At 39.5% G+C, this 27,297-nt stretch overlaps 1 protein-coding gene and 1 long non-coding RNA gene across 3 annotated transcripts in view; both read right to left on the bottom strand.

Annotated features, from left to right (window-relative positions):
• Positions 1 to 27,297, bottom strand: part of HLCS (holocarboxylase synthetase) — a 111,833-nt gene that overhangs the window by 58,723 nt on the left and 25,813 nt on the right. For both annotated transcript variants that reach the window (XM_017833099.1, XM_017833101.1), the window contains exon 6: positions 14,266 to 14,537. In XM_017833099.1, coding sequence (XP_017688588.1) covers positions 14,266 to 14,537 — 272 coding nt within the window. The remainder of the gene's footprint in view (positions 1 to 14,265; positions 14,538 to 27,297) is intronic.
• Positions 12,228 to 14,256, bottom strand: LOC108506269. Its single transcript, XR_001877746.1, has 2 exons — positions 12,434 to 14,256; positions 12,228 to 12,384 (listed from the first exon to the last, which is right to left on the bottom strand). It is a non-coding gene; the product is annotated as an uncharacterized LOC108506269 (long non-coding RNA).

The following is a 27,297-nucleotide window of genomic DNA, read 5'->3' as shown; positions in this document are numbered from 1 at the left end:
CACACAGCATAAGAGTTGAATGTTAAAAAGGTCTGGGGGTGACCTTTAAACAGTATTTTAGCTCATTTCCAAGGAAAGGACTAAAGCTGCTCAAATCTCAAACTAAAGAAATCAGATTGCAAACTTTTTTATCAACTTAGTCCTATAAATGTGTGAAAGAGATGCCTTAAAATATTACAAAACTACCTCAAAGATTAAATTTTATCCTATAAAAAACTAGAGGTAGATGCTTCCTTTCAGAACTCTTCACATGCTTAAGTTTTTAAATCTCTCAACTACAAATACATTTCACATATCCAGGTGCACCTGAGCATATCCTAAACCAAAATTCTTCTGCCAGTTGTATCTGTTAAAAACACAACATCTAGAAAATGAAAATAAATACATTCAAAGGGCTGTTGGTTTTTAGTCTGGAAGCGAATTTATGACGTGGACAAAAAAATAAGAAATTGCTCCAGAAAAACCCAAGCAGGACTGTTAAATTCCCACATTAGGGAAGGTCAAATGATACTTTCAGTTAAAGTCTGTAGTTTTGATTTGAGTACTTAAAGCCTGCTGAAAACAATTGTACATTGAAGGAAATAAAGTTTGGGAAATGGCATAAATATGACAGGCAAATTTAAAGCCCCCCCTCCTGCACCGAGTTCTACTTTATGAGAATCCTTAAAACCACACAGAGACTCCACAAAAAGTTATGGGATTCAATATTTGAGTGAAAACACCAGCAAATCAGTCTTGAAGCAGCAGCAGGGATATTGCAGGGAAAATATTATACCAAGGACTTTATGGCCAGTGCTATTTCTGGCCTTAATTTATGAGCCCATTTCCATGCAGAAATGTGGTACCACCTTAAAAAGAGGGTTTTAAATTATGATATGCAGAGAGATTGGGGGGAAAAAAGAAGAGGGGAGGGTAAGGCAAGGAAGGTCTAATTTCAGAAGCAAACAAAAAAAAATTCAAAGCCAAGAAGGACAGGACAAGGGCTGCTGTTTTTAGAGGACCAGATCACTTGTGCCATTTATTTACACAAGCTTTAGAAGACCAAAAAACCATAGCCTGGACTGTTGAATAATCAAAATAATAGAGGATTGTAAAAACAACAATAATAAACACAGTGAAGAGCAAAACAAAACACGAACACACCAGAATTTCTTGCAGGTAGTGGTAGAATTTGGAGCTGATAGAGATGAAGAAGCAGAAGAGAATTCCTTTCCCATTGTACTCACCAACTGTGGCCTGGCAGAAGAGCAGCAGCACAGAGAAGAGGGGGAATTTAAGGAGGGAAACAGGTTCTAGTCAGTAGAATTTTGACCAAAGACTGCAACAATTACGGATTGGCTGAATCTGGAGGAGAAAAATCTGTAGCAGAAGCAAAGGAGGTACCCTGAGAATGTCTTGATTCTGCTCGAAACACAAAGCCTCGGTGTCAGCATCTGCCACAAAACCTGTGTGAGCATCTGCCAGGCAGCTGGGGCTTGAAAACAGCCACAGGTAAAACCAGGGAGGACATAAAACTCCCTCACACTTTCTGAAAGCAAACCCAACTCAGGTCACTGGCAAATAATGCAGACACCACAACATGCCAGTAACACGACTATCAGTGTATCAAAACCACCCTCCAGAATGTTTTCTTAACACAGAAAAAAAAACCCCAACCCAACAAAACCCTACATGTAAATGTAAGTAATGCAAGGAAGACCTAAATACCCCCTGAAATATGGTGCAGAAATCCAGGCACGAATGGCACACACACCAATAATCACCTACTTAGGGGAAAACCACATCTAGGGATCAGATTCCTGCCCTTCTTGTAACGAGGTGGGTGTGAGCCCCTGGGATGGAGAGATGGTTAATGCAGTTTGAAACCTGAAAAGCAGAACGAAGCACCTCAGATTTACCAGGACACATAAAACTGAAAACACAGAGTAGGCAAAGAGCTGTGCCTTGCAGCGTGTTCCCTTGGGGACATTAAGATCACAGGATAAAAAAAGACCTTCAGAAATACCGGAGCAACATGATAAACTCAAAACAGAACTATCAGTCTGTGATTTTTTTTCAAAAAAAATTAAAGGACAGTCCGTGATACACAACCTTAATCAAGATTTTTTAATAGTTATGGGGTTGATGTTTGTACAGACATTCACAAGTTGATGGTTTTGGAATTTGGTGTTTAATGGTTGGGTTAAACACAGGGATAAACCACCCTGGTTTGCTGAGGAGCAGCTCCTTTGTGTCACCCAGCACTGGTGCTGGCCGTGACATCCCCCTGGCTCTACATCCAGCCAGGATGGCCGAGCATTCCCAGCAGGATGGCCCACAAAGCTGCCTGGCATCTCCTCTGGGAAGTCCACAGCAGGGTGCCTGGAGCTCTGCTGTAAAAAAAAACCTCCCAATTTTCTCTTCACCCAGCTGAATATGTGAAGTCTCCCATGCCAGCATCCACCAGATACAGAGGACAGATAAAACCACACATAAAAAACTCATCTGAATCATCTCACGGTACAAGGGAAAATGAAGAAGAAATTAAGAGCACAGTTGGACTCCTGGTGTTGTTTTTTTTATATTTTAGTCATCTCTGAGCTAATACTTTGTGATTCAAATTTAGCTTAGGCTTTCCTTGTATAGTTACCATCAGTGTTAAAAAAAAAACCAACCAAACTTTCCCTATTTCCAAAAAGCTTTTGGTAGATATCAGATAAATGCAGCTGCAAATATAGCCAAGACATTAAAAGAACCTGGTTCTGGATCCAGTAAATCCAGCTTCCATTTCTACATTTCTTTTTTTTTTTTTTAACACCACCTCGAGGTATTTTTGTAAAGAACTGAATAAAGTGTGTTTGGAATACAGGGAATACAGGGAAAATCTCTGCAGAGGATTTTAATTCAAAAGCTCCACTGCTAGAAAAACCTCCCCAACGTGAGTGAGAGAACAGCTAAATAAAAGGAAAATTTACATCCAAAACTCCTGAAAAATCTAAGGTTACCACACTTTATGAGCCATGTCTAATTTGTATGTGGCACATCTGGTGTAACAGATATGATCTATAAGCAGGCAAATATTGGAAGCCAGAAGCGTTTCCCAGTGTTAAAATAAACACCTCAGCACTTGGAGCTTTTTGCTCAGCAGGTTGTTGGGTTTTTTTTTTTATTCCTCCCTGGGAGGGGAAGCAGGGAAGGAAGGAAGGAAGGTACTTATCTCCTGCTCCTGCTCCACCACTTAGGAATTGTCACTCACTCCCCAGGATTGGGGGTTTCAGCTCCAAGTGGAAAGCATTCCATTCCACTTGGTTCATGCTCGCAGTGTTTCACTGCTTAGCTTGGCAAAACATCAAAATAAGAACATTTTCACCCTCCTTAACCCCTCCTGTTGGCACACCAGCTTGTTAAGCCCAGGCCTCGCAGCAAATTACCATTTTCCCTCTAAACCAACATAATTCTGTTGTCATCAACACCCTGTGTTACAGCTCCAGCCAACTGGAGAATATTCCCTCTTTCCTCACAGGTAAAAGGGCTACAGTTTCTACCCAGTTGTTCCCCAGTTAGTGGTGGAATATAAACCATCAGTGAAGAATTTGATCTGTTCTGATGAGCACTGAGTGCTGGAACCTCCAAATAGCACGTTAGACAAAAACCAGGTTCTATCTGGTAGGATCCTGATATTCCAATTATCACTTCCAAAAACTCCAACCGCACATTCTATGCCCAGACCACGATGGAATAAAAACCAGAGGAGCCTGGAACAGCAACTCACCTTCAGCAAGGAGCCACTGCCGACCTGCAGGCATTCTCCCAGACTGAATTATTGGATAACACATCCAGTATGGAACAGCAGCTGCTTATTGACTGACCTTCACAAAGAAGGAAACTCCGATTTTACTCCCAGTTTATATGTATCTCCCTTTTCCTCCCATCCTTCTCCCAAAAATCTGTCTGCCTTGCACTAAAAATCTTCCCAGTGAAAGGTTTCTCTGCTCCCTTTACTCTCTGGTTTCCACAGAATTCCAGGTTGAGTTTTCTGGGGAGTTAATTAACATTAAGTGTACAGCTATTCTATAGTTACAGCTATTCTTGCAGATGTCCCAAAAAGACATTTATGTCCATCTCTTCTCATCTCCTCCTATTTCTGCATAAAACACTAGGAAAAAAAACTCCCCATAAACTGATATTTCTGGAACCCACAGCTGAAAAAAAGGGTTTTTTCCTAGTATAGAGCAGGTCAAGATCTGAGTTTCTAAATGAAACATGATTGATTTCTCCTAATTTTTTTTTCTAATAAGTCAGCAACTATCAGAATGATTGTAACAAGAAATTATTATTTTTAAAAGAAAGGTATAAGTTCTGCAATTTCTAGTTTTAATAATTGGTACTAATTAATTAAACTGTAACAACATTAAGTTACACTTGATCCATCTCAACCATGAAAACAAACAAACAAATAAAAGGAAATAAAAATTACTGATAGCAGCAAAACACTGGGAATGTGTGGGGGGGAATACTGGTAATAGAAATTAACATAATATAAGCAGAAATCTTCTTTTTATTGTCCCCAAAAGATAAATATTAATTGGCAAAACTCATCTATAACAGAGATTAAGAAAAGAATAAATTTGCCTGCAAGATTTTAACGTGTTTTATGTACCTAAAGCTTTAAGTACTTAGATAAATTACCAGATTAAATTAAGGCCATTTTTATAATATCATTTCTAGTGCTGTGAAGGCCACATTTGCTTTTTTAAAACAATTCCTCATCTTGCTCCATCGGGAGGTTTCAAAAAAACCCCTCAGGACCACGGGATGCAGCGAAACAACCTACCACAACATCTCCCCTGAGCAAAAATCCCAGCTGCTTTTCAAAAACCTCGGCAAAAGGTGATTTATTTCACTTCTCCCTTTCTCAAACAGACGGATAAACTGTGATGGAAAATATTAAACATTCCACGAGTCCTAACCTGCCACGGTCTGCTAACTTTAAATTACTCCCCATCACGTGAATTCTACATGACATCAGCTACCACACAAGATCTGAAATGTGCATTAAAGCAGGTGGCCACCAGCAATTTCTTTTATCTCTGACATCTGGTACCATAATCCATATAAAACACACACGTTATCTTTCGCTAGCAAATCACAGAATCAGAGAATCGTGGAATGGTTGGGGTTGGAAGGGACCTTAAAGGTCATCTGAACTCTGAGGCTTTCCCACTGTCACCTAATTCAGGGAATCATCCAAAAAGTGCAATGCACGGCATTTTTAAAAGCATGAAACACCAGCAATCCGTGGGATTCAGATGAAGTGTTCAAAAAATTATTAGGGCTGTAGGAAATATAAAGAGGATGACTAAAAATAAACCAGCAGAGAGGGAACACATCATCTGCAGATTCGGCTGCGACCACAAGCGAAGTTATTATTTAGTGTCAGCAAAATAAAGTGCTCCCCTTTCCTCATACTCCCTAATTTTCAACCAAAACAGAAAAATTAGAGCTGGCATCACCATGTGCTTAAGTGGAAGCCTTACCAGCCTTTATAAGTTCAGAAAAATCAAACCCAAACACTAAATAAATTACCTTTCACAGACAATTTTCCATTTGAACAAGGGCGTTTTGGGCTTCTGATCATTAATTGGTTTGATCAGAACCCTGCCAATGTGTAGATTTTTCCCCAATTAATACTGCCATCTCCTTACATCCCACTTATTTTACTTTAATCCTGGAGTGTTTGCTAAATAAAGATTTGTTTCCCTTGAATGCCATGTTTTTATTTCCTCTTTCCTCACCTCCTCCTTCCTACTTTTTTTTTCCCTCCTCCAGTTTTCTCTTCATTATCCCTCTTCATCTTCCTCCATGGATGGAGAGCCAGAACACAAACCAAACCAAAAACATCCAGGGGGCAGTTTATAGCTGGATCCCACAACTCCTTAATGCAACATCCATAAAAGCTTTGTGTTTGCAAAGAATCCTTTAAAACACTTCTGGGTTTTGGTTGTTGGGTTTTTTTTTATATATAAGATCATACCATCAGTAAAAATAGTGTCAGTTCAAGTTTACAAAAAAAAAAAAAAACAAACCCCTTTGGAAGTCCATCCACGTTTAACAGTTAAGCAACAAGAACAATGCCAGCAAATTCTTTGGAGAGCAACAGGAGGTTCAGGATTTTATGGCAATCCTGGGGATCACAAACCTGCAGTGGGGGAACCTCACTTTTTTTTTTTTTTATACACACCATTCTCCAGGCCATGACATTTCAGGCTAAATGATACGAGGTGTGATAAATGCAAGCCCTAGTTTGAATACAAACAGATTCTTAAAATATTTTAACTAGGACTACAAGTGAAAATAAATTAGGCCGGTGGGATTTAGGTCAAGAATTCAGATTCGGTGGGATTTTCTTGGTTTACTGCTTAGAGTTAGAAAAGACACAAGCCTGCAAAGTTTTTGGCTCTGGAAACAATCACAGGGAATCGTTCTGAAATTAAATCACTATCTTCTGACTGGCAGCACAAAACCAAACAAAAATCAGTGTATTTATTCTTAAGAACACGAGAACAGGTGCTGTCTAAACTCCCCCAAAGCAGCCATGATTTAAGTTTCCTAGTTCCTACTTGGCTTCCATACTGCTGGAAATCCAACCTCCTCCTGTTTTTTTTTTTCTAACAAGGGTAAAGAGATGGAGACGTGCGAAATGGAAACTGGAAGCAAACTTTGAGCTTCTGACAAATCTGATTATTCTCTTCTCCCTGTGTAGTCACAACGAGACACTGAAACCCCCAGGGAACCATTCAGACTTTGTGTGACTGCATTTAGTTGTGGTTCAGTGTTCAGATCTTTCACAGAACGGTTTGGGTTGGAAGGGACCTTAAAGATCATCCAGTTCCAACCCCCTGCCATGGGCAGGGACACCTTCCACCAGCCCAGGTTGCTCCAACCCAGTCCAACCTGGCCTTGGACACTTCCAGGGATCCAGGGGCAGCCACAGCTTCTCTGGGCAACCTGGGCCAGGGCCTCCCCACCCTCCCAGGGAAGAACTTTTTCCCAATATCCCATCTAACCCTGCCCTCTGGCAGTTTAAGGCCATTCCCCGTTTTGCTGTCACTCCAGGTCAGGATCACCAAGGCTGGCAGAGCCCTTCAGGATCATCCAGTGCCACCCTCACCCAGCACCACCACAATCACCCCTAATTCATGTCCCCAAGGGCCACATCCAGGCACCTCTAAAACTTCCAGTGACAGTGACTCCACTTGGACACCAAACCATTATTCTGTTTTATCTGAATGCAACACCTTCAATTTATTCCTTTATCGATCTGATGATCATAACAATTACAACACGAGGCTGTTGGGGGAGAAATGCAGATCCAGGACTTGTCCAAGCCCTGAGTTGCTCAATAAAGTTAATTAGGGACAGGGTGGGTGGGGGAGTTTGTTTTATCTGACCACATTATCAGTGCTGAGGCCCTGGCACAGGTTGCCCAGAGAAGCTGTGGCTGCCCCTGGATCCCTGGAAGTGTCCAAGGCCAGGTTGGACGGGTCTTGGAGCAACGTGGGCTGGTGGAAGGTGTCCCTGCCCATGGCAGGGGGTGGAACTGGATGATCTTTAAGGTCCTTTCCAATCCAAACCATTCTATGAATATTAACAAACCTCGTTTTTCTATGTTGTACCCTCCCATTTTTAAGGCATGGCTCATGTCCTACACTGATTTATGCCTTTGAGGTTTTTAATTTATCACTATAAGCACAGGACTTTATTTAAGGCTATTTTGTGATCTGAGCTCATGTTGGGGACAATAAGGTGATTATTTGATGGACACAAGGATATCTTTCTCAACGAGGTGCAAATATTAATCCCTGAGTCCTTCTGGGCAGTTTAAACTTAAGGCAACACTTCTTTTTACTAAATAAAATTAAAATTCAAAGGCAGAATTGACAGCCCTGGAGTCAGCAAACCAACAGCAATAATACACACATAATATGCTGCAATTAATATTTTATATATTAATGCTGCATATATATATTTTATATATATATATACTGCAATATATTACATATAACAAGATATTATATCCATTATGGCATATTGTATTCTATTACATATATTCCATACTCCAAGTTAATCCTCTTGTTGAAAAAAACCCACGATTTGTAACTTCAGCGCTGAATTTTTTCACTTTAATACGAAAAAATCAGTTTTAAAACATAGGCATGAAAACAGCACCATGTAAAACAAACCAAGTGTTACTGAATCCCTGCCACTTCCATCCTTCAACTCTTGTTTTCACTGTGCAGCCTTCCAGGGTTTCCTCTCATATTTAACCAAGGAGGAGAGTTCCAAGGCTGTGTGTGTGTGTGTATTCCTAGGATGACACGGATTCAGGAACTTCCAGCAGCAGGGAAATACAATATACTAGGAGTTCAACGTGGGTTAATTGCTCTGCAAAACGAGTACTTTTTTTTTTTTTATGACTCAATTCCCTCTGGGAATGCCAAACCTCCCTCTGCACCGACAGAAACCCTGCGAGTGGGGGGCCCTCCCTTTCATGGAGAGGAAGAAAATCTACCGATTTTTACAGAACAAGAAGAAAGAGGGGCACATTTTGCCCTCAGTCCCATGAAAAATCCCCCACACAAGGTGCGTGACAGGAAAATAGGGACGGGATTGTTCGGAGCCCTCAGGAACCGCTCGCGACAGGTGGGAAAGAAAGGCCCGGAAAATCGACTCAAAGGAGGCGACAAATCCCAACGGAGAAACCCTTCAGGCAGCACGTCACGAAAAATGGGACGGCAGAGGAGAGGCTGGGAATGGCACAGGAGCAAAGCAGTGCCAAAAAAACTTCCCGAATTCCTCCCTTTCCACGGGCGGGGAAGGGAACGGGCTCTCAAATGTGGAATTCCTGCAATTCCTGCAGGATCTTTTGTTATCGGCCTTCTCCAAGGCTGGAGGATGCAAATCACTACCAAGAAGTGAATGGAAGAGGGAAGTGTGAAATATTATACATTTAAAACTAAATTAGCAAAAGCCACTGCTGAGATTAATTTGGTTTGATTTGAGGGAAACAAACTCATTCTGCTATTTGAGCTGATTTTTAGCACCCAAGGAAGGGCCAAAATATCAAATATATAAAAAAAACCTCAAGGAAAAATAGCACCTAACTAGGTGTTCAATGCACTAACTTTCTTCTTTTGAGGATAAAAAGCCTTTCAATCCTATAAATTAAAAAATAAAATAGGAAGTTAAAAAGTTAGCGACCCCAATGATGTAAAGAGTGAAGGAAGATGATCTTATATCAAGGAAAGTAAGATTAAAGAGCAGGTCTACTGCCATCAGTATCTAACTTCGGGGTTTTGGTTAGACATTCATCATGCAAAGCATTCCTTCCCACCCTAAAGGTTAACATACAAACAAAATCAAGGGATCTAAACTTTTAAAGGCAATATAAATATTTCGAGGGCTCTCCGCACTCTCTGTCCAAACAGACAAAATATTTTGGGTTATGTGGCTGTAGAACAGATTAAGTATAAAATATGTAGAGTGTTCAAATGCAACTGACCCATTGGTCAGCACCTGTTTTTTAAATATCCAGTGCCTATTTCCTGAGAGAAAGGGACCTTTCCATCAAGGAAGAATCCTTCCTGCACACCATGGAATTCTCCAGCTCCCCGACCAGAATTCTTGAGGGTGAAGGGTGTAAGGGGTTAATTTATATGAACTGTTAAAGTTAAAACACTCATTTTAGCAGACTATTAATGTACTTGGATGGTCTGACCATGCTAAAATACAAATATTATCAAAGAATCATGGAATGGTTTGGGTTGGAAGGGACCTTAAAGGTCATTTTCCACCCCCTGCCATGGGCAGGGACACCTTCCACTGTCCCAGGTTGCTCCAACCTGGCCTTGGACACTTCCAGGGATCCAGGGGCATCCAAAACTTCTCTGGGCAACCTGTGCCAGGGCCTCCCCACCCTCAGAGCCAGGAATGATTTTAAATTTGTTCTTTAAAAAACAGGGTTTAAGCAGAAAATAAGGGAGATCACCAAGGTGCCTGGAATGACTGAGCACAGGGCCCAGTGTTTACACAGAATTAAACATCACAAGGATTTGAAAAACAAATTAAAAATCACCCAGCACGTAACAGAGTTTGTCAACCTCAGCTTGTTTGCTTCTGCCTCTGGAGTGCCATTCCAATCTCCTTCAATTAAACCCTATTTTTACTTAACCCAGACCTGCATTAGCAGCATCTGTATTTCCATAAAACAAGAGTTTTAAAATAAAATGAGTCCTAATGCCCACCTGCCAAAATTAGAGCCGTAGTTTAATTTTTCAAAGTCTGACAATATGAAGCCAGAAAAGTAAAAGGGCACTGATGATGTAAAGGATTTTCTTTTTTTTTTTTTTTCAAATATTTTAACTGTTTGGAAATTGTTTATTCTAAGCTGACATTTTATTTAAATATCCTATTCAGCAATTATGAAAGCAACCTCATTCCACATTTCACTTCCACTAAAATTCACCGGTTTTGTGTCAAACTCTTCCTAACAACAGCACTTTGTCCCTCTTAAATATTGGGGAAAAGGGATCCACAATGGCATTTCATAGAGAATATATCACATGCTGGCTTAATCATGTATAAATCAAATTTTCTGCCAACTAAAATATTGAAACGGGATAGAAGAGACAGAATAAAACTGAAATTTATATCTAATGAATTTATTTTTTAATGAAATGCTCGTGAAGCCACTCCAGCCAATTAGAGCGGGCAGAAATACTGGAAATAGAAATATTTCTGTATTAATCTCCAGCCTTTGTGAGTGGAACGTCTGTGCAATGGAACTCTCGTATCACTTTACCAGGCACAGCCTCGAAAACAAGGGTTTCATCCTAAAATCCACAATCCCAGGGGTGCCCTGAGGAGAGGAGACACAGAGAGAGGCAAGATCAACCTGCTCAGGTGGAATTACGATAAATATCTGTGAAGAAAAAGGTTCTGAAACTTGCAGAAAGAATTTCCTTACAACGAAAAAAAAAAAAGCCAAGGTTCTAGTCTTTTTTAATTTAGAAGAACTGTAGCTTGAAAAAAGACTTCCTCTCCTTTTTCTCCTGGACTCTTTGTGGAAGAAAAGGAGAGACTTATCTAATGTAGTGGCAAGAGGACTTTTCTTCTTTTTCTTCTTGGACTCTTGTTGAAGGAAAAAGAGAAATTTAATCCAATGTAAATATATTATTTCATTGTAGAAGTGATCGCTAAGTTGTTACCTATATGTACGTGTATGTAAATAAACCTTGTATTTTCCCTTTCCCCCAGTGCTGAGTAGTTGTGTTTTGTCTGAAAACCCTCCTCACGCTGGGGCAAATTGTGGGAAGGGGGCTTGAACTTGGAAATTTAGATTTCTGAGGGTCTCAAACCACCACATCGAGCCTTTAAAACCGGATGACATTGAAACAAATTTTTAATTGGCAACGAAGCGGATGCCATTTAATTTTTGGGGTACCTCCAGGTGAATTCCCAGTCTGTTGTTACCTCAGGACACCCAAATCCAGGCCAGGGATAGTACAGTTAATACTCCAAACCACCCCGACCTGCCATCTGGAGAGCTAATGAACAATCAAGGGCTCCCAAATTAAACGACAGAATTTTTTCCCTTAGAATCTTTAGGACAACACTGTCAAGTCCAATCTATTCCCCGGGCCTCCAGAATCAATTTTTCAAACTTTATGACAGGTCTAATAGTTCCCACCTGTTTCTCCTGCTTGACTTTTGACTGGCACGTTACCAGCCAGGGTGGAAACGCAGACAAAGACCCCTATTAGGCTCCGGCTGTTTCTCTACTGTGAGGTTGCTCAGCCATAAAATTAGTTCCAGCCCCCTTTTCTCCTTCCATCTCTTCATTTTTTTTTTATTTTTTTTTTAGGGGAGTGGGGGGCACGAAGGTTTTTGGGGGAGTGGAAAGGGAGGCAGAAGTTTGGCACCCGGTCGGTGGAAGGAAAATCCACCGAATTTTTTTTATCGTGTTTAATGGCGAATTTTTTTATCGTCTACTAAACAATTTCTTAGCTAAATTTATGACAAATCATTAAGTTCTTGAGGTGTCTCTGCATCATATTTTTAACCCTCAAAACTTGGCCAAATTTGAGAGTCTCTCATGCAACAAATGATTATATAAAGGCAGTGCTGCAATTTTTTTGGGGGGAATCGTGAAGGATGGATGGGTTACTAGTTTTTATTCAAGCAAACAGTATCTTTTTTTCCTGAGATACGTTTTCCTTTCACTCAGAACTGCCAATTAGACACAAGTGTCATGCACACATCCTAACAAATTCAGAGGGGTTCATTTGGAAGCACCTTAAAAACCTGACCACTTTAATGAAAATTATCTGGAGGTACCTTAAAAACCTGAAAACTTTTTGCTTTAATAAAAATTATCTGGAAGTATCTTAAAAACCTGACCACTTTTTTTTCTGAATAAAAATTATCCAACAGGTCTCTGCATCGATTTCTAGTGAAATGTTATCATCTAAGATATTCCTATTTATGAAATATTTATGAAATATTATCATCTAAGACTCAAGGGTCTTCACTGACCTGCAAATCACATGGATCCCATTATTCTATTATTCATGACAACCAAGTATTTACAATAACATCGACCACAATACTTAAGACAAAAACCTTAACTTATTAAAACAAAGGTCTTTCTGTAAGATAAATTTAATATAAATTATTAATACATTAATAATTTTAATTCCAATTATTATCTGCCTGGGACCATCTTCCCAGTACAAACTACTTAGAGCCAGGACTTCTGGTTTCCAACTTACCTGAAAACCAACTATTCAAGCCTCACCATGATGGGGAAAATCTTGAAGACCTACATCTGTAAGCACTTCGTTATATTTGGAAAACTTAATGTGAAAAAGCAACCTTTAAATATGTGAGAGTAAAGGTTCTGCAGTCACTGAAAAACCAAGACCACTTCTCTTGCTTTCCTTGGTAATTAATTGCACATAAATTGGTCAGACGTGGCTCTATTTAGCTGCTGATATTTAAAACTTCCCTGTCTGTATCTCTCCAAAAGCCACTGCAAAACCAGCTGCAGGATGAGGATGTAGATGAGGGGAAGGGGATTGGCAAAATTTGACAGCAACAATATTTAATGTGTGCCTCTAAATTGCTGTATTTTAGCACAAATTATCATTTGTAATTTCTGCAAGACTACAAACTAATTTAATTAAATACTCTTCTAACACACCCTCCTTCACAGATGTTGTGTGTCTATATTACAAAACACCTTTATTACTTGCCAGAAGGCATATTCTGTAGCTTATATCAGCCTCACAGTGCAGGTTCTCAGCCTGAGAACTAAACCAATTATTGCTGGTTAACTCATCAGTTGAAATAACAATCAAGGTGATTTAACCAATGATGCTATTAAAGAAAAAAAAATCCAAACCAAAATCCCTGGGGTTATTATTTTTCACCAGTAAAATTCATCTGCAATTTCTGCCAATGCATTGATACTCAAAAGCAACTGCCAGGAGAAGTTACAGGTAGAAACACTCATGGAACAATCTGTCCTGAAGAGCAACAACTTCCCAAAGACAGGTTTTTCCATCAGACTTCCATGAAACACAACAGTGCAGCCTTTGTACACAGACTCCAGCCTGAGATTTAGTAGCTGTGATTTTCATATCACTTAATCCCATTTAAACTCTAAAGAACAACCTTCTCAAAGGTATCCCACAACTCATTCACAAGGGTCATCTGTGTGATGATGAAAGAACTTCTTCCATATCCCCTAATCCACGTTTTAAAAACCCAGACGAACCACTGAAGGGCGTTTTAGTGACATTTGCAGCAAAAGAAATGAGAGAAAACAGTGATGTTAAAATTAAGGACAGAATCTCCTCGGTACCACTTTTGTCAAATAGTTAGTTTAGACAATAACTTGTACTAGAAAATAACTTGTACTAGAAAATAACTTGTGCCAGGAAATGCATTTAAACTTCCAAACATTCATATTTATCACCTCAAACTTTCCCAGTGATGTTCATGCTTTGCAAGAAGAATAGATTAAACTCCACCCCCAAACACGAAGTTGTCACGCTCAGATCTTCCCACCCTTTATGGTTCAGTATTTTATACATCACAAATCAGTATTTTGTGAACCCAAAGGTTTCATTTTGCGTCCAGTTTCTTTCTGAACGTCGCGCGTTACCGTAACTGGGAATCCCCGATGGCAAAGCCAATTTGGGATGGTCTAGATCTCTCTCTTACCCATCCAGAAGGTTCATTGTGCTGGTAGTAACCTCAGAGAAAAGCAGAATCTTCCCCATCTTCTTGGTTTGAAGGTTCTGCTGATACGTCTTCAGGCTGAAATGTTCCGAGGAGAAACTTCCCATCTCCGTGACCACCGGCATGAGAGACGGAGTCACCTCCGCTTCGGAGTCACAGGACGACACGAATTTAAGGGACACCTTGCTGGATGCCCTTAATCCTTCAGCATCTACATTTCCCTCCAGCCACTTAAGGAAAGCAAGGTGGATTTCCTGCAGGGGAGGGAAATAAAGTGAGAAATACAGATTTCCCCCCACGTGGAGACATAGAAACGTTTTTTCCGAGAACGTTTTTATTCAAGCAATCGTTTTCTACTTCCAAACAGGAAAATTAACCCCATTTCAGCTTCAAAGATCAAGTTCTGCTGCTTGTTCTAGTCCAGCCTGGCCTGACTACTTGGTGTTGTCCTCCTAGGTTTGAGATCATGCTCGTTTGCAGGTTAATTAAGATTAATTTTTCCCTATAAGAGGGTTTGTAGTGGTTTTCCTGAAGCCTGGAGTGCACACATTCATCTGTATCATGCGGGTTTTTCAACATGCTGAGATTCTTTGCTGGAAGAAGCCCTTCAGTCCATCACCAAAGCTGGATTTGAAGGATAAAGCAGCAGGTAAGAAAAGCATTTACCGACTCCTCAGCAGAACATCTGCTCAAATGGCTCACACCTTCAGCTAACGGATGATTTACTACAATTATTACCTGTGTAGTGGCACCCCAGAAACAACTGTCACACATTCACAGAACTCCTTCTGGAGATAAATAATTCTACTTTGATAAATTTGATGTGAAATGTTTACCCTGTCTTTGGAAACTGTAAATTTAAGAGCCCACAAACACAGACGCTGGGACTTCTCGTAGCTTAAATTTCGGAGGGTCAAAGTCGTCTTTTATTGTGATAAATGAAACCATTAAAAAAAAAAAAGTGGTTTCAATTCCACTGAAAATAATTCACTAAGGATTTCTGCCCTCAAAATTTTAAGGGGAAAACCTGTGACTTTTAAATAAAAAAGTTCTAAGCAAACACATTCCCCTCCTTCCCATTTAGGGCCGTATCTGGGAACTGGAATATGAGCATTCCCTCCGTGAGTGCTGAGGACAGAACTGAGCTCTCCTGCCCCTGAACGAGAGGTCTCAGAGCTCCAGCTCAACTCTTTCAAACCCACAAACCACAAACTAAGAGCAAACTTCCTCCAAACAGTTATCTATCCAAGGAATGACTCCGATTTTCCACATCCCGCTGTTACACCTGAGGAAGGAATGAGAGAAGTGGTCCTGCTCTTAACACCTTTCTACAGATTTTCCACCCTCAGGAGCTGCATATTCTCAAATTTCACAGGGACACTGCTGCTCCTGTGACGTTCTTTGTGTGCTGAGTGTCAGCAGAGGGGCTGCTTTGCAGCACAAGTAGTCGAGAAGGACACAAAGAAAGGAAGGTTCTCTTCCCAAATTCCATCACTTCTAAGCCCCAGAACAACCTCAGAGTGACCCAGTAACTAAATTGTAATTATAGAGAAACTACTTCTCATTTCTTGGTTTTCTAAAGCTCCCTCTGAACTCTAACTTTTTAAATAAAATATGCTTTAAATATTTTCTTCCCTTCCCTTTTTCTGCATATACATCATAAATGATGATAATAATTAAAGGTTTTGTGAGCATTTCTTTGACTTGATTTGCCTGAAGCACTTGTTCCTTCCCTCAGTGTAACACCAGAGCTTTGACAGACTGCTGACAAATTCTTCACACATTATCCTACTTGTTTCACATACACACAGCAACTTATTGGCTGTAATATCCCATATTTAGAAAAATTACAGCTTTCGTTTTTGTCAGGGAAAAACTACTTAATCAGAAAATGCCTGTTTTTCAAATCCAGAAATTTTCTCAGCAGAATTGGGTGTGCAAGTCCTAGACACAAAACCAGAATTTGTAACTCATACAACGAGGTGTTTACAGTCTTACAGAAATTAAAGTTACAAAACAAAGGTGCTAAGTACAGTTACATTCCAAACAATCAAAGTGCTTGAGGCTGGGTCAGAAATTCTGGTGCCCTTTTGCCACCTAAAAATAATTTCTTAAGAGAGCAAAAGAGCATCTATTTATGTGTGATGTTACATTAGTACAAATATGCCACAAAATTTCAACCACTTATGACTGCATATATTATATATATATATATATATATATACACACTTGACTATATTCTTTCAAGTGATTTTTCCTCATACTTTTTAGGTTTACTCTTTGATTTAATTTTCTTGCTTCTAACACATACTGAACCCCTTAAGAATTGTTATATGTGTATAACTATCAAGCTAATTTTTCCCCCACAACGTCCGTCCACGTGCTTACTGAGCTGAGCAAAAATACAAACACGAGGAATTCGTAATCAAGGACAGGGATTTTTAAAAACCGTTAAGAAAATAGGGGTTTACATTTTCAACAAAGCAAAGTTTCAAGTGCTGGTCAAATACACGCTAGAAAAATTAATTTTTACTGTAAGAACTTCCTTCACACAAAGTTCAGGAAACATGGATGTGTTGTGGTCCCCACAATTATAGTGGCACACAGAAAAGTACATTATTACTCAATGAAATAAATTTATATAAGAAACAGGGTAAACCTCTGCTTCAACTCCACTGAAAAGGAATAAATTCATGTCAGAACCTGAACCGTGTGATTTTTTTAAACTGAGGATTCAGCCGGAATTCCAAAACCTCTCCTACTCCAAACGGCATCCGCCGTTCTGCAGCAACCTCTGGTGGCCACTCCAACGAGAAGTGTTGGGTCAGGAACCTTCTGGGACCAGCCCAGGTGTGTCCAGGCAGCCAACCCAAGGCAAGAAAACACCCAAATTCCTGTCCACTGCTTTCCCTGGAAGTGCAGAATTATCTAAACCCTGAAAGATGCAGTACAAGCTTTACATGATCCAAGAAGCTGCAGCTCTTTTGTGTTCAAATACTGACAGTGAGTGCAGCTACTCACACACACAGTCCTATAAAATCTGTGTTACCCACCCCATCGCTTTCACCCTTTGTAAATATAATAATTACACTTGTTTTAGGGTGGCACAAATACCTTCTGAAATTGTTATTCATCAGTTTGGGGTGGGAGAACTAAAGTCAAGCCAAATTTAATTGCACAGAATAACAGAATCATGGAATGGTTTGGGTTGGAAGGGACCTTAAAGATCAACTTTTTCCATCCCCCTGCCATGGGCAGGGACATCTTCCACCAGTCCAGGTTGCTCCAAGCTCGTTCCAGCCTGGCCTTGGACATTTCCAGGGATCCAGGGGCAGCCACAGCTTCTCTGGGCAACCTGGGCCAGGGCCTCCCCACCCTCCCAGGGAAGAATTTCTTCCCAATATCCCATCCAACCCTGCCCTCCTTCAGGTTAAGACCATTATTTCCTATAAAACTGTAGGGTTGTTTTTTTTTCAAACCACACTTTTTTTATGTACATTCCCAAAGGCAAAGACTTTCCCCCTCTTTCTCAAAGCAAGAAAATGAAATTTGACATGTCAACCAAACAACTTGGATACAGGAGAGTTAATCAGCTTCTCACAGCTAAAAATATTCAACCAGAAGTTTAATATTCACTATGAGAAAATGTTTCTACCCCTATTTTAAATGGTAAAAGCACAATGTAGTTTCAATAGCTTCACAGACAGAATATTAAGCCACTACGCACTCTCAGCTCCTCCAGCACAAATTGGTCAGTGTGGTAATTGTAACATAAAGAAGGAAGAGTAAAAGCTGTATTTTGTTTATGATTTAACATCTGCTTGCTGAGATTTTAAGAGCTTGGTCAGGTGTGTGAAGAAACTGCTCCAGAGCAGCAGAAGTTTTCTTTTGCTGTTTAAAATTCTTCTTAATTTCATAATCATTAGTTTCGCTTTTCCCTCACTTAGGGTTGAGATTGAACAAGGAGGAGAAAAGAGGGAGACATGGGAGACAAAACCCAGCTGCCTGTGAACCTTTCTCTGTTGTAGTATAAAATAACACCAAATTACAGCTCCTCATGGAGAAGATTTTATTTGCACCTGGGCTCTATCAAACAATGAGACTTATGCACCAAGCACACAAAATTCCAGTTATAATGGTGGAAAATAAGCCCAAACCCAAGACTTTATCCTTACAATCTGTTTGTATAGATAGGATTTTGACGTATTTTCTTATTTTTATCTGTATGTTCAGATCCACATAAAGATAAATGCAAAGATCTCTCCCACTGGGCATGTTTGGGAGCTGCTCTTTCCTACCAAACTCTGATGGGTCTTAAACTCTGTATCAATGGAATTCTTTGTTAAGACAAAATTCAGGCACAGCCTAAATTCATTTGGTTTCCATTAAAAACGTGGAGGCAAAACTAAATGAAAGCTAAAAATATAGTGCCATAAAACAAACATTAGACATCAGCTCTCCCCTTTCTTGGGAGGGAAAAGGAGACAGTTTTAACTACTCATGCTCTACTTGAGGACTCCATATTGTGATTATAAGGTAATACTTCACTTTAGCTGTGCTTGTTGTGTAAGTGAGGCCAAGTATGCACTTGCTGGGTACATATCTAGAACACAATTGAACAATTTTTCTCCTTCCTTTGCATAAAACGTAATAATTTCCAATGAATTACCTCCAGTTTTGCTTCACTGTACATGAGAAAAGTTTGCAGGCGATGCACTGGTTCATATATTACCAGTTGATGGACTGATTAAACCACATGGAAAATTAAATCCACATTAAATCCGCATTGAAATATGGAAAAACACTAAAAGTAAATAAACATTTCACATCACCAAAAAAACCCTTCCTGTAAATGTACAGGAGATGCAGAAAAATGTCATGTTCTATACAGTCCTTATTCATTCTGAACCCTACATGTCTATATTACCCTTTACTGAGGCTTTGTAAAACGTTCTGTAAGTGTTAAATTTACTACAATCATTCATTGAAAGGCATTATTTTGTTTTAAAAGCAAGGGAGACCCAGTACAGTGTCTTTCTCCTCAGGAAAAGACTATAGGGATGAGGAAAAAAAAACCCACAAAAACTGGATAGATCAGAGGAGGAAAGAAAATCATCTCAGAGGAACTGGAAGAAGATGAAGAACAGATATTAGATATTACTAGATATCTAATATCACAAAATTACAGATATTATAGATAGATATAATAGTTTCAATGCTGTTCAGATGTCATTAATATGTAATAACGTTGCCAAACTACACATTCTCACCCTGAGCCCTGAATAATTCTTCTCCTAGACTTAAGGGTAAGCTTGAAGATGGATTTTGTAACAACTGAAACAACTAGAATAAATAGATCTTCTGACCACAAAACTTACTTACAGCACATTCAAAATCTGCTTTGAAACACGTGAAGGACTAGAATTTATTCTCAGAAAACATATAAAAAACTCTTTTAACATTAACTGCCTACAATTAACTTCAAAGTTCAGTCCTTGTTCAAGGAAATGGATAAAAATTGAGTTTCCCTCCACAGTCCCACTGGCTGATTTTAATCCGTCTTCAGACTATTTATAATATTTTCACTTGGTTTGCATATTTTGTTACAAGGAAGACGTTTTAGCTGAGAAGCAGCTCAGGGGGAGAAGCTGCGAGTCTCTTACTCCGTTCAGAGGGCCGTTATTTTCACGACTGGTGTTTTTAGTTCCCAGTATAAAAAATCTTGGGAAGCAGAGAAACCCCCAGTTCTCCACTCCCTCCTTTCCCCATCGCCCAAAGAACTTCATAAAGATTTTACTGTCGTACAACCGAGGCACGTTCCCATTTCATGTTCTCAGGAACTGCAGTTACTTGGCTGATACTTGCTGTGCATTCTCAGGATACTGCACAGCTTGGAAATCTGTTTCAGTTTATTAATAATATTTTTATATTTCCTACACTGAGATACAGTGCAAAACACGGAAGGGGAGGGTTTGGTAACTTTTTTTAAATTCACGACCAATCAGATTTTTAGGAGTCCCTTGTGGTCTGGGTGGTTACTTTAGTCTGTGATGTACTTTCTCAAGAGAGGCAGAAAAAGCTCATCATAGCTGAAAGATTATTCCAGAGACTTATTCAAGAGCCTTATTTTTGTCTCCACACCTCAGTGTGTTTTTAAAAACAAGTATTGCATTACATAAACACAGCGCATCATCTCAGCACTACAGGGAGTAGAAACAGCCCCAGACAGAAGTGGATCCGTTTTCCCAAGTGATATACGGAATAATTCACCCCAAAAAAGGGGAAATATCTTTAACAAAGTGCTGCAAAGCATCCTTATCCTTTTCACTGCAGTTCCATTTCTTTCAACTTGAAGCGTCTTAGATTTCAACCCACTCCCAAACTACACGTCCAGCAACCGCCCACAAATCCGTGCCTAAACCTGAATCCAAAATCAAATTTAGCTTTAAAAAAGCACTCTATGGAGGCAGAAAATTGATTTCTCCAACGTGCAGCAGCCCATTCTAGGAACAGGCTGCAGGGCCCAGGTCAGAATCCACCGAGTGACGAAAAGCAAGTCAAGACGTTGCTTTCCGTAGAGACAATAATGCTGTCGACAGGTTAAAAATAATAGAGAAAGAAATCAATTGTGGTCTGGTTTTTTTTATATCTGTATCTCTCTTGGCTCTAGCAGAGTGTTCCACTGGGGAACTGGGTTTCCAGGAGGCACAAGGAGGGCAGGAATAGGTGCCGACGGCCCCCGTGCTCGGCGCTCAACGCGAAGCGGAGCCGAGTGGAGGAAGGAGGAGGACGCCGTAAGGTGCATCCCGGATTTTCCTTCCCTTCCCTTCCTCAGCTGCAGCAGAACAGTCTGGAAGCAATCTTCCCAGCAGCTGCTCTCATCAACAAACTGTTTATTGTAAGAAAGTGCCTGGGTCAAAGGCTAAACGTCATCCAGAGCCGAAAGCGTATCTGTGAAAAAAACCCGGGGCCGTCCATGGCTGTGGAAAAAAAACCCATGACATAGGAAAGGGAACCATGTTCCATCCCAAAAGGCCAGGAGTTCTACTTAAACAAAAACTCCCTAATTTGATGAAGCAGCGTTTTATAACGTTGCACTAATTCCTCGTGGCTCGCGCTGATTTTTGAGACCTGCTCGAGGTTTCTAAGAAAAACAGAAAGTTCTTTGAAATTCAGCTCGTGTTTTATGGTTAAAAAAAACCCCAAAACCTCCGAAGAGTTATATTAAAATGTTCTTAAATATTTTATTAACTCTAAGTTAGATCCATATTCACCTACATTACAAATGCACCCTCGACGTGTTACACGAGTCGAAAAAGCAAGTTTAGGCTCAGAGTCAGTAAATCCCTAATAAAGTTTTTAGGTTGAAGTAAAGGACACTAAAAATCACAGGACGAAATCTCATTTACCACAGTCTGTAGCTTTCAATCTCAGGAATTAAACAGCACATGAGCACCTATGAGAGGTGAACTGGTCCCACACCAGCCCAGTAATTGGGGCACGTTTGCTGCCCCGGACTATAAATCTGACTCGGAGGGTAAAGGATCAAGAAGAACAAGGTCCACCTTTGACATAACATCACAACGTAACACTTCTCCAAAAGGCTGATAAATCAGAGGGGCTGGGAGGTGTTGATTTATCCTACCAGAAAAAGGTGTGATAAATTACAGTTCAAGCCTTTAATTCTTGGTGACACCTACTTTGTAACGAAATTGTTGTTGTTTTTTTTGAAGGAAAGTGCACAGCAAATTGTGCAACCGGGTTAAAAATAAGCCTGGAGAAACCAGGCAGAAAGGAAAAGACATTCCACTTCTGCACTAAAATCTGGGCATTATGCATATTAAAGTGGTTTTTTTTTAAAAAAAATTATATAATCAAAGTCATGTTTGAAAGAATAAATTAAGATATAAATCTAACCCTAAATGCTGTACACACATATATTAAATTACTCTCAAAAGTATTCTGTATTGACTAGGAAAAAAATACAGAAGAATTTTGTTCTCAGCTAATAGGGCAATAAATTAGATGCAATATATTCAGCTGGTAAAGCTGGCTCTGTATAACAGCTATCACATAATAGTATTTTTATTTGGTACCAAACCTTTTTTTTTTCCCCTTAAACTGAGAATAAAATTGTTTGTTGAAAATCTTGGAATTAGTAGTAGAATGAGTTAAGTAAATAAAACCTAAGAAAAATATTTTTTCTTAGCACTGATAATACACAATTCTTAGCTGAAGGTTTTCCATCAGGTTTGTTTTGCCTCTCAACAGGGTCATACACATCAAATGTGAATGAATTTAGTGTTCATGAATATGAAACAGCAGAACAGGAGCCAAAGATTCTCCTCTCAGCGCTGCAAAACATGCTTTAAACTCCAAGCTTTCAGCTGTACCTCGTTTTTCGCCTCTTCTGAGAAAGAACTCCCAACTCTGTCACAACTGGAGGGGTTTTCTGAGCTAAAGAAACGTCTGTGAAATATTAAGGTGAAACCACAACACGTTTTCACATGTCCCACGACTCGGGGATTACAACACAGCCCTGTCCCCAAAGCTGCACAGCTGATGTTCAACATGCACCATAAATTTTATAATCCTTTACTAAAACATACTCAGGTTGACATAATAGTTTATAAATTACAAAAAGATGCCGAAAGGAACATCCTAGAAAGGCAGGATTTCTTGAGAACACTCATTTTATACACTACAATGGCAAGAACATACTTGGTGTGTTATTTATAGTACACCCACTCCGAAGACAAAAACCAGTATTAAGCTAAACACCTACTAACTTTCATTTAAGACCTCCTTGCTAACCAAGGGTCCTAAAAAAAATTAACCTGACAGCATGGGATTGTTTAAAAAAAAAAAGTAAAAAAAACCCAAAAGTAAATCACTGCTTTTTATTTAGCAGAGTATCAGAAAAGTCAAGCTTCGTGCTTCAAAAATACTTCCCACACAGCAGAGTAAAACTTAGATATCACACAGAGAACTCTGAAAGAAGCTTCAATAATACTCAGTTTATCAGAAAATTAATAAATATTTCTTATAAAACATAGGGAAAAGTATTAAAACCCATGGGGGTGATACAAAGTAAATCTATAGTTATCCCAGCCCTGTGGTTTTTAACCCGTTGCAATTCTTCTCTCCCTTTTTCAGCCTTCTCAGATTTAACACTTACTTTTTGTCTGCTGGGATGGGAAAAAAATCGTTCAGAGCAAAAGAGGAAAAAGTTTTTCCTCGGGAGGGGGGAAAAAAACCCCAAGAGGATGATGAGCCAATGCCACACCACACCTTAGGTAGTTCTAAGGGTCCTGAGGCACAGGCAGCTCCAAGAAGGAGCTCCCAAAAGCATTTGTCCAATTGTCAGGGAGAAAGGGGGGAAAAAAATAGCCCAAATTTAATTTATTAATTTATGTTCATGAAGAAATTATTAATTAATTTAATTTACATCCTTTTAAGGTGGATATAGAACATGTTTCACCCTCACAGGGATAAGGCGGAACTTTATCGAGACAAACCCTCATCGGGATTTGACGCCGGGGCTTTACTCAAGTCACAAACACCAGGAGTTTCTGCTCCACAAGACCACATTTGGGCACCCAGGGCTTAGAGTGCTGCAGAAAGCACGGCAGAAGTCAAAGTTCATGACTAGAATTCAGGGATTTGGGAGTGACTTTGGGAATCAGGGCGCTCAAAGACGCAAACGAACGCGACGCGAGGCCGAGGCAGCGCCTGAGAACTGGTCACCAGGCTCAAACAGGGGCATTTCTGACAATGGCACATTCTTCATTCCCAAGGACTTTGGATTCTCCTGACTTGTTCCTGAGGACAACCACCTGTTTCTGTCCTCAGAGACATTCGCGCTCTCCTGCTTTCAAACAGTAAGTTCGTACAAATGGCGACACTTCACGGAGAACAAGACAACGCTCATTTAACAAAATCTAACCACAATGCCCAGAAACTTGGTGTTTTGCATTTTTTTTTAAAGACCCAAGTGAATAAAACACCTGAAAAAGGTGAGTTTTCCCACTAAAATTTAGTATTAATACAGGCAAGGAAATAAAAGCTTTCAAAGCTTCATTCTGGCCAGGTTCTTAAGAAATCTAGTCTGAATAGTTGACATCTTAGCCCTCATTTTTTTAAGACTCTCTTGACCAGACCTTGGCTATTTTTCTTTTTAGTGTTACAACAGGTTCGAAATTTTCAGCTCTACCACCCAGCCACTCCAAAGATGAACTTTTAACTGATTAAATATGAAACACCTTCGCTGAAGGCCCTTAATTAACAGCCCCAAAGCGAAGGGTTAACTTTTAAAAACAAATTATCTTGAGGGAAAAAGTGTCAGGGATTATTTCAATCAGTACTAAAATGCAAAAAAAAAAAAAAAAGAGTTTAAAATGCATTTCCAGAATAGTTCCACACAAACTACAAAACAGATAAAATCTGTATCAATCTGTGACATCAATTTATCCTTGGTTAAATAAGAACAATTTGGGTCTGTCTCTTGAAAATAATAGCTGGGGAAATAGAAAACTGAGAGCAAAGTAATCAATTTTGATTTTATTAATTAATATTGAATTTGAAGTCTGATATGTGCTTTCCCTTTGTCAAACTAGTGAAAAAAAAAAATCAGGAATTTGACAGTGGCTGTGACAATAACATTTTACCAGGAAATTATCAAGTACTTCTTAGAGGAAGAAACATCTTGAACAGATAAGAGAAATTGTTTTGTGTGGAGCAATAAGGGTGGCAATAATCATATTAAGGTTTATTTACTGCAGTTCAAAAATGTCTAATCTGCTATTCCTGGACTGCTAATTAGAAAAAGTGGATCATGTAGGACAGGGAAAAGCTTGGAAATATTTAGAGTAGAAGTTCCCTTCCACCTCCAAAAGAAAACTGCTGCAGAGATAACAAAAGCACATCCTTATCCTTTCTGTCTATTCATACACACCATTGGACTGAAACAGCAAATCCAACCTTTTTTCCTTCCCAGATGTTGCCTGTGGCTGAAAGAGGCAGCAGGAAAAGCTTCCCATGATTGCAAAATGTCCCCGATACCAACTCGCAAAGGCTCGTTTAAAATAGGGACAGAAGGATTCTAAAAACAGGAAGCTCAGCTTTAAATTGTTTTCGGGGATCTGTAACAAAACCTCGGGAACTCAAATAAGCAATTCAAATATTCATAATAATCTGCAGCTCATACTGCTCATGGCAACTTTGGGAAAGCGCTCCTCTCTCTGTATAGGGAGCAGAAAAATAAGAGTAAGAACTTGCTTTCAGTCACTGTATTTTCTTTTCCATCACCCAGTACATTGTACTAAGATACCAACACGTAAAACACAGTCAAAAAAAAATGGAAATCTAACTAGATAAAAGTTCTCTCTGCAGCTGCTGCTCCTGTCAAGTAGCCGTGGTACATGCACTGGTCGTAACACCAACAATTCCATATTGGAAAGAAGCAAAGCATGTCTTCCAGCCCAGAAAAATGCATGGGTAATTACTTGCTTCATGTAAGGAGTTCTAAAGTCAAAACATGCCATATGTGATTTCTTATTCAAATCTTGACAATCGCGCATCGAAACACAATTATTTTTCCTTATCTCGCAAAAGAATCTCAGAAAAACCTCCTGGAATTCATTTGCATCCATTTTGGCTCCATGGAAATGCCGAGATGTGTTCCCACAAAACAGTTCTCTCCAGCTTATATAACTTCTATATCCTTCAGTTCCTAAAACTTGGTTTTATAAAACAGGCAGAAAGAATCCAGGCACAGTTCTTTAAAGCACAGGGTGATACACTTTCCCCAGTTCTGAATGTTGCTCTTCCTTTCAAATAATTTTTATGAGAATAAGACAAATTTTTCCACTTATGACCTGCCTTCATCAGTTGAATGGTAAGTTACAAAGAAATCATGAGCAATTCCTTTGTTGCAAGTGTAACATCAAAAAACTGTATGACAAAAAAAAAAAAAGGAGCCACAAGCAAACTGTTCAGTAATAAACTTTCTATCCATAATCTCCCTTCCCTTAGCAAATGAAAATGGCCTTATCTTTATTTAGGTTCTCTCTGAAGTTGTTCAGACATGGAATTCACTTTATAGTAAGTCTACACTGAAGGGCAAAAAGCTGGTTAAAAATGTAGATGTGGGTTGTTTGCTGAATGAATATTTTGAGACTCAGTGCAGGGACCCACTTTTAAAGACTCTGGTTATTAAATGATCTAAACTTAAAAGTTTAGTTCTCAACATGTGCAAAAAATAAATGAATTTATTATAATTCTGCTCTTAAACTGCAGTAGAGATTCTTACCCACGTTAAAACAAGTAGGGACAGACTGTACTAATCTCCTTAATACTGAGCCTGCTAAAGCTTGGCTTTAACAATTGTTTTAATTATATATTGATTTGTTTTTACAGATTAAAAAGTATATTCTGCAATGTTCTCTGAAGTAGTTCTTAAAACATTTCTTAAATAAGTTCAACAGCCCAATTTAGGACATACTTGAGAAACAATACACACTAGATAAGGAAAATTATTCTCAATAAAACAAGCTGTAAAAATCCAGTGTTGACTCATATCTTACATCCTAGTGAAACAGGCAGCCCAAAGCAGCACAGATTTTACAGCTAAAATTCCTAAATATGTATCATAACAACCAGAAGCTGTAGGGAATGCTAGAAAATGCAGCAAAATCAAGTTGTTTTCTCTATGTTCAAGCCTTGCTCCTTACCTCTGCCTCTTCAGCTGTTGCCCCACTCCCCTCTCTCCTCCTCCCACACAGTCTCTGTCTGCTTTTTCATCTGGTATCAGACCAGATCCACCAGCTCTTCCTCCTGCATTTTTCCTCTCCCCCCCCCAAAAAAAAAAAAAAAAAAGGTTCTTATCCCCATCAGTCAAGGAGCATGCTCTGATTTACACACTCCATGGATAACTCTCATCCCAACTTTTCTCAGGGCTGGGGTTCTTCTCCAGGGCCAGTCGTGTCCTCCAGGCCTGGGGCACTTGCATAATTT

The sequence above is a fragment of the Lepidothrix coronata genome, unplaced genomic scaffold (genome assembly GCF_001604755.1).
Source record: "Lepidothrix coronata isolate B3197 unplaced genomic scaffold, Lepidothrix_coronata-1.0 Scaffold211, whole genome shotgun sequence".
Classification (NCBI taxonomy): domain Eukaryota; kingdom Metazoa; phylum Chordata; class Aves; order Passeriformes; family Pipridae; genus Lepidothrix; species Lepidothrix coronata.
The sequence above is the reverse complement of the archived record's forward strand: the minus strand, read 5'-3'. Positions and strand labels throughout refer to the sequence as shown.